General features: G+C 36.5%; 1 protein-coding gene across 3 annotated transcripts in view; it reads right to left on the minus strand.

Annotated features, from left to right (window-relative positions):
- Nucleotides 1-12,080, minus strand: part of LOC109536057 — an 81,485-nt gene that overhangs the window by 18,301 nt on the left and 51,104 nt on the right. For all 3 annotated transcript variants that reach the window (XM_019902129.2, XM_019902131.2, XM_019902130.2), the window contains 3 exons: nucleotides 2,270-2,398; nucleotides 2,034-2,202; nucleotides 1,761-1,971 (listed from right to left, as the gene is read on the minus strand). In XM_019902129.2, the coding sequence (XP_019757688.2) occupies nucleotides 1,761-1,971; nucleotides 2,034-2,202; nucleotides 2,270-2,398 (509 nt within the window). The remainder of the gene's footprint in view (nucleotides 1-1,760; nucleotides 1,972-2,033; nucleotides 2,203-2,269; nucleotides 2,399-12,080) is intronic.

Here is a 12,080-nt window from a genome sequence, read left to right on the forward strand (position 1 = left end):
ACTCATTTGAATAGATACCAACATCTGAAGAATTCCTCAATGCCTGCGAAAAAACGTCCATGAATTGAGAGGCAGACTTTTACAGTTGGTGCGTGTCCAGATTGCAATATTATTCCGCTGAAGCATTGGTCAATATCTTCAAAGAAACACTCTGTTCTCGCCTGACACTATAGATTCTGAAGATTCAAACGTGTGAACAATTCGTCAATGTTTAAAACAAAACAGTTTTCCTTTGAGGATTAAGAAGAAGATTGTTACAGTTGGTGCAGAAGAACTCTTCAGTCTTCAAGAAGACTTTAGAAAGTTCTCTTTCTGCTTTGCTTAACTCTTGTCAAAAAGAACCAACTTCTCACCCAAGTATAGATGCATTTTGAAGCTTAAGATGTACACAACGATGCCTCAAAACGATTTTTTCCCAATTTAAATAACTAATTGTCCAGTTGAAGCATTCATTGTCTGTCCAATATAAGCATTCATTATATTCAATGTCCTGAGGTGTTTTAACCATATTCAAACCAATAGGCGCACAGCTGAAGAATGCTCCCAAGTCCGCAAAAAAGGTCCAGAAAGTTCATTTTATTTTGTAGCAAATTTATCTTTAGGTCTTCAGGTTCAGGTCAAAATGGTCATGAAACTCAGATCTGAAGAATACTTCAATCTTTTGAAAAAGGCGCATAAAACTTATTCTATTTCGCAACAAATTTGCTTTGAAGATTTATCTTCGTATATGATTTGACATTGAATATTTTGAAGATTGATGGTGTCTTCAAGAAGAAAGTCACTGTGCAGGGTGCCATGGTTTTACCCAAATATGCAGATTTTGTATTATTTTGATTTTGTTTTCTTTGTATTTGAAGATTTAAAGAAAGACCGTAACAGTTGGTATGTGCTCATGCAGAAAAAGTCCTCAATGCCAAAAACATCCCAAAAAGGGACCAACATATAAATTTTGAAGAATTCTTCAATGTTCCCAATAGAAACGTCCACAAAACTCACTCTGTTTTTCCACAAATTTAATACGAAGATTAACACGGAAATTGTTGAGTTAAACAGTTTTGCGTCTTCTGAATACAAAATTATACCGTTGAAGCATGCCTCAATGTTTTGAGGAGAAAAACCCAAATATTGTGTTCTCTACTGAAGAAACTATGCATTTTTCAGTGTCCATCTAGAAAAAGATTCAAAGGAAGATCGATTGCAAATTTATTTGCCTCTGGCATTTTCCAATGCTTTCAAGACAAAAACGGAGAAAATTCCTTGTCCTCACCCAACATGGTTATTTTGAAGGAAAAAACGTACAGAGCGATGGTCAGAAGAAATCCGCATCTTCAGTTAAGTGACTGCACAGCTGAAGTATTCTTCATTGTTCTTCGCAAGAATAAGTTTACAGCACTCATTCTGCTTTGCCGCAAATCCACTTTGAAGCTCTAAAGGAAGATTGTAGCGGTAGAAGAATAGAAAAATGCGTTTCATCAATGTCTTGTAAATTCCTCCTTTCTATATGAAAGCCAAATTTGGAAAGTATATACTCCGTTTTCTGGCTGCAAATGTATTTTTTAACGTGTTTTTTTTTTAATTTCTTGATTTAAACAATTCCTCAATCTCTTCAGAAAAAGAACCTGCCGAAATCCAGCAAAAGTTTGCAACTATCCACTTTAAAGAACTTTGCAGAACTAAGAGTTTGAAATTATCCGAATCTTCTCACTCATAATTTTCTCCTAAATCTGCAACCTGAGAAAGTGCTTCAATCGCATCCTCACCTGGATGCTTGAAGTCGTACTTGGTGGGATCCAGATTCTTCTCGCCGCACACTTTCTTCATGATATCTTCCAGAAGAACATTCCGGCTCACTCTCGTGACGTACAGCTGGTTCCTAGGCAGGTGCACTTTGAGTCTGAAGGTACTTTCGAAAGGCTGATGTCCAGGGGCGGAGTACTTGGGGGCTGGCAGTGTCCGCTCCTTTGGGAGAACCTGCAAGATGACATCAAGTAAACTGAAATTAACTCCACCTCACTCCACACAACTCCACATACCCGGATATGTTGAGTATCCAGGGTTCCAATGGGGGTGTTGGGCTTAAAGAGCAACACTTTGTCGTTGTGTTCTGAAGAGGGCGCCATGCCCAATACTTGCAGCGTGTGGTTGGACAGCTGCAGATGATTGGTGGTGGTCACTTGTACTAATAGGTCCATCATTGGCGTGCTGATAAATACAGAAAATGATCAGTAAACAACTGATGGCATCAGATGAATCGCCAAGGCAAATTTACCTTCTTTCCACTGACATTTTAACTGATTTTCCACTGGGAAGATGCACAGTTAAATCCATGGCCCCTGCCAGCATGTCAGGCGGCGTGTCTTCCGTTATTGGTATCATGGTAACCCTGTCGTTCCTCGAGCTGGAACACACAAGAAAAATTCTGCTTAGATCTCGACATCAGTGTTCTTTTCAATTTATAACCGGACGCATAAACTTGGCCAACAATCACCATTAACTGGCCAGTAAACGTTAATACAAGGCGAAGCGACATTGCAGATGTCTTTTACAACTTCCGGTCGCATGGTGGCAGTGGAAAAATGCGCGTTTCCAATTCAATTCATCGGCAAGCACACACCTGTGAAATCGGTAATTTGAAGCTTCTGAAGGAAATTGCTGTTGCTGGCAACGTCGAAGGCCATCCGCGATTGTTTCTAATAGCAATAATTGGCCATTTCGAATTTTTATTAGCGATGATGACGCCTTGACCAATCGCAAGTGGACTTTGTGCCAAGATTCAGGATTAGACAATGTGCTAATTGTGTTAATGGCGATGTTTAGCCGAGCATTGATAAAAAGCTAGAAGAACTGGTTGGCGTTATATAAGCGGATGATGCAGTCCAATGGTCTGATGAATACTAGAGGAATATTTAGTGCAAGAACACCAAAATCTGCTCCAAAATATGCTTGAAATCGAGATCATGACGTTCGATCGCTATTTCAACTTTTATAAATAACTGAAGAAACAAACGGGTTACAACAGTTGCTCTTATCACATGAATCAATATTCCCATGTGGTTGAGTTATTTCAGAGCTCAGGTTATTCTGAGTAATTTGTAAATTTTCCAAATACCGTTTTTTGCCCTTTCCGATGTGAAACATACCATTTTGCAAAAGTTTCTGATACTTTCAGGCAATGTCAAATTGCAAGAGAAGACGAATTTTCTATTCCGCGGTTAGTTCTTTATTTATACCTAGTGACTGGTTAGAAAATGAAACATTCAATTGTTACTCCTAGATAGAGCCGTTAAATGCGCAGACATCATTTTCCAGACGTTTCCAATTCTCTCAAAAATGCCAAATTGAAAAAACTGTTGGTTTTTTAAAAACCGCGTTTTTATTTGTATCTAGTGATCTGTTTGAGTAACAAACGTCTGCTTGTTACTATTTTATAGAGCATTGAAGTATGCCATGGCTCGTATAAAGTATCATTTTGCTATAATTTCTCATTCTCTCAGAAAATGCAAAATTGCAAAAATAGTTGAACTCCTCAAAACCGCGCTTACTTTTCATCTGTATGTGGGGAACGATTATAGTAACGAACCTCTAGTTGTTACTACTGAATAGAGCGTTAAAATGACCCATCTTTTAGTATAAAACAACATTTTGCAAACGTTTCTTATTTTCTGAGAAAATGTCAAATGGCAGATCTAGTAAATTTTTCCAAAACCCCGGTTAGTTTCTATTCGTATTTAGTAAATTGTTGCAGTAGCAGACTTCTAGTTGTTACTCTTGAATAGAGCATTAAAGTACAYTTTTTTATAGTAAAGCWCAATTTTGTAAAAGTTTCCAATTTTCTTGTTAAATGCTAAATTGCGAAATTCGTTCATTTTTTCAAAACGGCGGTTAGTTTGTTWTTCATATTTCCTTAATTGTCAGAGTAACAGATCTTTAGTTACTACTTCTAGATATAGCATTGAAGTGTGCCATGGCTCGCATAAGACATCATTTTGTTAAAATTTCTCATTCTCTCATAAAATGTTAAATTGCYAAAATAGTTAAACTCCTCAAAACCCCGTTTAGATTTTTCTCTGTATGTGGTGAACTATTAGAGTAACGAWCCTCTAGGTGTTACTACTGGATAGAGCATTGAAATCCAGCTWTTTTCGTAAGAAACAYCATTTTGCAAAAGTTTCTAATTTTCTGASAAAATGTCAAATTGCAGTTCTAGTAWTTTTTTCTACGCGGTTAGCTTTTCATTCATAATTMGTAAATTATTGCCCTAACMCATTTCTAGTTTTTACTCTTGAATRGAGCATTAAAGTGTGYTTTTTTGCAGTAAAACACAATTTTSTAAAAGTATCCAATTTTCTTAYTAAATGCCAAAAAGGGAAGAACTTACTWTTTTTATTCCTATCTACTTAAGTATTAGAGTAACAAACCTCTAGGTGTTACCACTAGGTAGAGCATTGATGTGTGCCATGGCTCGTATAAAACACCATTTTKCTAAAATTTCTCATTCYCTAAAAAAATGTTAACTTGCAAAAATGGTTAAACTCATCAAAACCACGCTTACTTTTTCATCTGTATCTGGTGAACTGTTAGAGCAATAAACCTCTAGTTGTTACTACTGGATAGAGCATTGAAATGCACCTATTTTCGAATGAAACATCATTTTGCTAAAGTTTCTCTTTCTCTCATGAAATGTTAACTTGCAAAAATGGTTAAACTCCTTAAAATCACGCTTACTTTTTCATCTGTATCTGGTGAACTGTTAGAGTAACRAACMTCTAGTTGTTACTACTGGATAGAGCATTGAAATGCACCTATTTTCGAATAAAACATCATTTTGCTAAAKTTTCTCTTTCTCTCATAAAATGTTAAATTGCGAAAATAGTTAAACTCCTCAAAACCGCATTTAACTTTTCATCTGCATGTAGTGAACTATTAGAGTAACGAACCTCTAGTGGTTACTACTGGATAGAGCATTGAAATGCACCTATTTTCGAATAAAACATCATTTTACTAAAATTTCTCTTTCTCTCATCAAATGTTAAATTGCGAAAATAGTTAAACTCCTCAAAACCGCATTTAACTTTTCATCTGCATGTAGTGAACTATTAGAGTAACGACCCTCTAGTGGTTACTACTGGATAGAGCATTGAAATGCACCTATTTTCAAATAAAACATCATTTTGCTAAAGTTGCTCATTCTCTCATGAAATGTTAACTTGCAAAAATGGTTAAACTCCTCAAAACCACGCTTACTTTTTCATCTGTATCTGGTGAACTGTTAGAGTAACGAACCTCTAGTTGTTACTACTGGATAGAKCATTGAAATGCACCTATTTTCGAATAAAACATCATTTTGCTAAAGTTTMTCATYATCTCATAAAATGTTAAATTGCAAAAATAGTTAAACTCYTCAAAACCGCGATTAGCTTTTCTTCTGCATATAGTGAACTATTAGAGTAACGAACCTCTAGTTGTTACTACTGRATAGAGCATTGAAATGCGTCCTTTTCTCGAATAAAACGYAATTTTGCTAAAATTYCTAATTTTCTCAGAAAATGTAAAATTTCAAACAAAATTAAAATKTTCAAAACCGCGAATAATTTYTGATCTGTACCTAGTAACCCGTTAGAGTAACATACCTTAAGTTGTCACTACTCGATAGAGCAAGGAAATGAGCCCTTTTTCATATGAGAACATTATTTTGCAAAAGCAGCTTATAATTCTCTCAGAAAATTTAAAAACTGGTCAATTATTTTAAACAGTATTTAGTGTTTTACCTATAATCAATGAACTCTTAGAGTAAAAAACAACCAGTTGTTACTACTAGACAAAGCATTATCCACCCATTCTAAATATTAAAAGGCATTTTTCATCAAAAGCCTCTAATTCTTTCAGGATTTATCAAAGTGCAAACCAAATTAATTTTTTTAAACCGCGGTTAGTTCTTTAATTATATTTAGTAAATCCTTAGAGTAGCAAACTTCTAGTCATCACTCCTGGAGAGACAATGGAAGTGCGCCCTTTTTAATGTAAAACATCGTCATTTAAAAAAAAGTTTTTAATTCACTTTGAAACAGTAAAAGTGCAAAAAGAGCTCATTTTTTCAAAACCGCCGCTCATCTTTTGGCATTTTAATATTTTGGAACATAATTTTACATTTTAATTAGATTATTCAGATTTCTTAAAGGGCCTCTTTTCCCAGCTAATTGTTTTTTCGAATTTTCAAAATGGCTTAAAAAACCAACGATTTACACGAGTTGTGCAAAAGGCCCTAATTGTTATTGTAAGGACATTTTCAATTTTCCAGTTGTCCAAAAATTAAAGTTATGAAAGTTACGCTTAGAGTACTTCACTTGCGACTACGTTTCAGGCAATTGCTTCCTCTGCATAAAATACCTGATAAATTTTCAAGAAAACTGAAAAATCAAACGAGTTGTTAAGAGACGTTTCCACATTTCCCATTTTCCGATTTATTCGAATTGCGCAAAACCATCCATCAGGTCTGCCCTCCAGGTGCTTTTATGCAGAAAAACTGGTTTGAATGTGTCGCAAATCGCCAACATTGCCTTGATATGAAATATGAATAACTCGACAATTAGCGTAAATATATGGTACTTTTGATTACTCATGCACTTGATTAGCGCTTAAAAACCTACGCTTTGTAGGCGAGTTGAGAGGGCAAACTTCCCAACCATTATTAAAATTAATTCAGCATTAAACTGCAATTAAAAATCGCTGATAATCAACAAGGACGCATCGAGACTTCGTAATAAACCTGCGGTAGATTAAAATTCATGTCACTAACAAATAATCGTCTAAAGTGAATTTAAAACATAACAACACCTTTATGGGCAGTTTCCTGTATAGGTGCGAGCTCAAAGCTTTACCGTTAGCTGTGAGCGAACAGGTATAAGTGCTATTGAGTATAATCGTGAGCATTTGCTTATTTTTGCCCACTTCTCAACATTATTTAATCTGAAACTGCCTGTGAAATCAAGCCAAACTTGGCGAATGAACAGATTTTCTAATAGTGTGTGGCAAGTAGAATGAAACCGGTGCTTTATGCGGCCAATTTAAGGCAGTCGAATTGTAGAAAGCAGCTTCTCACGACCCCAACACTAAGCCGGGTTCAATTACATGAATTTTTTTAATTTCACGCAAAGGAAATCGAAGTTGGAGGATTTTTCTTTAAGTATGCCTTAGAAATTGCCAATTCTGCAATGCCAAAGAAGTTAGCGGCTAGCGGATGGCTGCATTAGAAAGGCCAAAGTCGCTGCTTCGCATTCAAAAAAGTTTCATAGCTGTGCCATCCTCAGCGATTTTTGGAGAATTTTTCAAACCCCATGCAAGTTCGGTGGCAAACTTTATTGCAGGTGGGTCTGAAAACATTAATTCTAACTAAACTATATGTGAGAAAAAACACGAATTTTTGTTCAATTCTTGCACCTAGTTTTTCTGAAAAAAGTTGGCTTTTTCTGTGAAAACTCCCACAATTTCCAAGTGATTTTTCTGAAAGCACCATTTAACTATCTACCCAGTGATGCAGAAACGGACGCTTTAGCTTAACCTGTTCCTGAGACATGAGCAAAAAGCTGACCGAAAACATTAAATTTTGGCCCGATCTTGCTCCTAAATGTGTGACGTTCAAATTTAGCGCTTTGTGTGAAAACTAGCACTATTTTCTCGGGGTTTGTGACTCAACTCGTTTTAGAGAAACCTCGAAAAACACAGCGGCGCTTTGTTTGAGTCGAAATCACAATTCAAAAAAATCCCCGCGTAAAACAAACACCTTTCTTGAGTTTCTTCTTGATAAATCTGCCTACATTTTTCAAAGGATCTTCATCTTGGAAAATCTCCATCTTATGCTCTATCTACTGGTGTAAAAATAAGCGCTCTAACTGAATCTGTTCCCGGGAAATGAGGACAGAGACGACGGCAAACACAAAAATTTGGCTTATTTTTTCATTGGCAAGTGCGATATTCAAATTTATTTTTTGGTGTAAAAACTGCTACTATTCCGTCACTCTCGATTCTCTCTGTGAATGGGTGATCTAATTCTCTCTCCAACGATAGGAAAACGTGTTTTGGGGCTCAAATGGTTCTCGAGATACACCAAAAAAGCCGGCGGAACTGGATATCAAAATTTAAAATCCAATCGCGCAAAAATCGGCGTTTTCTTGAAATTTCTGCGTTTTCTGCGAAAGCTACCGAAATTTCCCCAGCAGTGCTTCACATCCTAAAATCGCTCTATCCAGTGGTGTGTAAATGAGCGCTCTAGCTCAATCTGAGACGGAAGTATGCGCACAAAACCGACGGAAAGCATGAAATTTTAGCGCAATCTTGCATCTAAACGTCGGACATTCAAATAATTTTTTTTTTGTGAAACCTGCCGCTTTTTGTCGCTCCTTGAGAAACGTCGAAAACAGCGGCGTCATGTTTGAGTCGATTTAGAAATTCAAAAAAAACGCGCAAAACTAACACTTTTCTAGACTCTATTTAGACTTTTCTGAGAAAACTGCTAAAATTCACCGTTTAAAAGCGTCATTAAGTGCTCTATACAGTGGTGGGGAAATGAGCGCTCTACTGCAATTTGTTCCTGAGAAATGAGCCAAAAGGTGGCAAAAAACATGACATTTTGACTTAATCTTGCACCTAAATGTACCATATTCAAAATTCGCTTGATGGGTGTAAACTGCTATATTTTGCTACTTTGGGGGAAATTTGGCAACATTTTCTCATTTTTACCCGTCCAGCATGAGAGCTTTTTTTGCTATTTTATAGAAAAGTGCTAGGGAAAGGAAAAACTAAACCAAATAACACCAATTAAGAAAAGCTGCTGGCACAAAAATTTTCTATAAGGTTACGTTGATAACTGCACACCAAAAGCCTAGTTTTTGCAAAAGCAACAAGGCCAGCAGCTGGGCAAAGGCTGACTTCGAAAGACCAAAGTGCTTTCTATGTCTTCTGTAAAATTCGGTTACCTGGCATGTTCAAGGAGCTTCGGAGAATTTTTCAAAACCGGTTCACCATTCAAGTTGCAAGCTTTATTATAAGCGAGTTTCTAAAATTTGTGGGACTCAAAAAATAAATTCTAACCAAACCTAAAGAACTAAGACCAACGGTGGGTCTGAGGAAGCATACTGCAGACCAAGCAAGCTTCTATATGTTCTAGAAGTTGCGTTTTTCTGTCATCCTGAGGGATATTTGCAGAACTTTTGAAAGGTTATCCGGTTTGAAATCAATTTTCTGGCGCAAAAACTTAACTTTGGCACATGTAAGAAAGCTAGCATCTGCCCGAAAATTGCATTCTGAAGACGAAAGTCGCTTCTATGTATTCTAGAAATTTCAATCTTGTGCCTCCCTTGAGGAAATGTGGAGAATTTTTCAAAATCGGTTTACTGTAGAAAGTGTGTCGCTTAAAACTCAGCTTAACAAAATCCAAAGAACTAACAACTGACGGTAGTGCATAAAGAACCATACACGATTTCCAACCAAACACACTTCTATCTATTCTACCAGTTTGGTTTTTGCGTTGTTGTCAGGGATCTTTGCCGATTTTCTTTTAGCTGGCCCAACCTTCAATCGATTTGGAAAAATTGATTTTGGTAAAACTACAAAAGCTAGCAACTGCGGAACCTTGCGTTAGGAAGATCAAAGACGCTTTTGTACACTGTACAAGTTTCAGTTTTGTATCATCCTCCGGAGCTGATGAAGAAATTTCCAAATTTAATTCAAGTTTCGAGCTCTTTTGCAAACTTCATTGCAAGTGGGTCTTAAAAATGTATTTTGCGGAAACTCAAAAAGATAGCACCTAGTGGCTGATTGCATTGTATACACCAAATTTTGTTTATTTGGATTCTCCACATCCCGATTCTGTAACATAAGCGGCAATTTTTAGAGAATTTTTCGAAAATCCTTCACTACTGAAGCCTCTTTTCGAAGTTTACTGCAAGTGGGCCTCCGACAATTAATTACAACGAAGCGAAAAACGCTAGCAACTAATGAAAAATTGCACCACAAAAGTCGACCACAAAAGCTTTTGTGAACTGGAGAAAATTTAGTTTTGTCATGATTTTTCATCAGTGTTTTCACTAATTTCTTCATAAAACTTCACTAAGTAGTGGAGAAACTTCGAAAAATTATCTAAAAATTGCCGCTATGTTACAGAATCCGGATGTAGTTTGGTATCTAGTGTTACCCAGGCCTGCCTGAGGATGACCCCAAAATGAAACTTGTGAAATATATGAAAGCGTCTTTGATCTTCCCAAGATGAACTTCTGTTAGTTGATAGCTAGTTCGTATTCGGTAGAGCAAATTTTATCAGGTACCCTTTCAGGAAAGGTGGGGAAATATGATTCGAGTTTGAAAGTACAAAGATACAATGCTTAAACTTCCAGAATATACAGAGGGGTCTTTGATATTCTGAAAGCAAACTTTCGCCTGTTGCTGCTTCTTTGGGTGTCGTCAGAATGAATTTCCCCAGTCCTACTTGCACTGATTTTACGAAAAGAGCTGGAATAAAAAGTCAGGCGTGAAAAATTTCTCTAACTTCCCTGATAGCGAAAATTTAAACTTATTGAATGGAAAAAACAGAAATTGGCCTTTTTAACGTGTCAAACTGCCAGCTTCTAGCTTGGTTGGTTTAGCCAAGATTACTTTTTTGTGACGACACACTTGCAATCGAGGGTGCAAACTTTCCTGAAGATTCTATGATTTTTGGAAATTTCTTCTAGAGCTGTTGAGGCTGCCACAAAACTGAAACCAGTGCAACATATAAAGGCATATTTGGTCTTCCAAATCCAGCTTTCAGCCTGCTGCTGGATTTTTGGATTTGCAAAAATTAATTTGTTTGCACAAACAACATATAACGGTAGTAAATTTGAAACTTTTTGAAAAATTTCTGATAGCGACACCAAAATGAAATTTATGCAATAGATAAAACAACTTTTGGTCTTTCTCATACCACCTTTTGTTCATTCTTAGCTCGTTTTTTTTTCGAGAGAATTAGTTTTGGAGCGCACAAGTGGAATGAGGTCAGAAAATAGGCTTGAATAATTAAATTTATCAAAGTCTTTCTATTAAAATCTGTTACCAGCAGCCGGATTTTTGCTTTTGTGCAAATACATTTTTAAACGCACATTTGCAGTCAAATTTGCACAGTCGCCCGAAGACAGGATTAAATTTGAAAAATTCCGCAAACGTTCCTGAGGACGACGCATCAACGAAACAACTTTTATAATATATCAAAGTGTGCTTCATCTTCCTAATAGAATGTTCTCTTAGTGCTTGGCTGGCTTGTTGTCATTGGAATTAATTTTCTAAAGCACACTTACAGTGAACAATAGTAAGTCGAGTTTCAAAAATTCTCCAAAGATTCTGGACAATGAGACAAAAACGAAACTTGAATTCAGAGAAGATAATTTGGTCTTCCTGATTTAATGGGGCATAAGCTGCTATCTTTTTCGTGTTTTCCAAAATAATTGTCTGTAGACTCACTTGCAGTCAAGTCTTTACTGCATACTGCAGACCAAGCAAGCTTCTATATGCTCTAGAAGTTGCGTTTTTCTGTCATCCTGAGGGATATTTGCAGAACTTTTGAAAGGTTATCCGGTTTGGAATCAATTTTCAGGCGCAAAAACTTAACTTTGGCACATGTAAGAGAGCTAGCATCTGCCCGAAAATTGCATTCGGAAGACGAAAGTCGCTTCTATGTATTCTAGAAGTTTCAATTTTGTGCCTCCCTTGAGGAAATGTGGAGAATTTTTCAAAATCGGTTTACTGTAGAAAGTGTGTTGCTTAAAACTCAGCTTAACAAAATCCAAAGAACTAACAACTGACGGTAGTGCATAAAGAACCATACACGATTTCCAAGCAAACACACTTCTATCTATTCTACCAGGTTGGTTTTTGCGTTGTTGTCAGGGATCTTTGCCGATTTTCTTTTAGTTGGCCCAACCTTCAATCGATTTTGAAAAATTGATTTTGGTAAAACTGCAAAAGCTAGTGAAGGAACTTCGAAAAATTCTCTAAAAATTGCCGCTTGTGTTACAGAATCCGGATGTGGAGAATCCAAATAAACAAAATTTGGT

The sequence above is a fragment of the Dendroctonus ponderosae genome, unplaced genomic scaffold (genome assembly GCF_020466585.1).
Source record: "Dendroctonus ponderosae isolate FM_Combo_2020 unplaced genomic scaffold, Dpon_F_20191213v2 Dpon_F_20191213_11, whole genome shotgun sequence".
In the NCBI taxonomy this organism is placed as follows: Eukaryota; Metazoa; Arthropoda; class Insecta; order Coleoptera; family Curculionidae; genus Dendroctonus; species Dendroctonus ponderosae.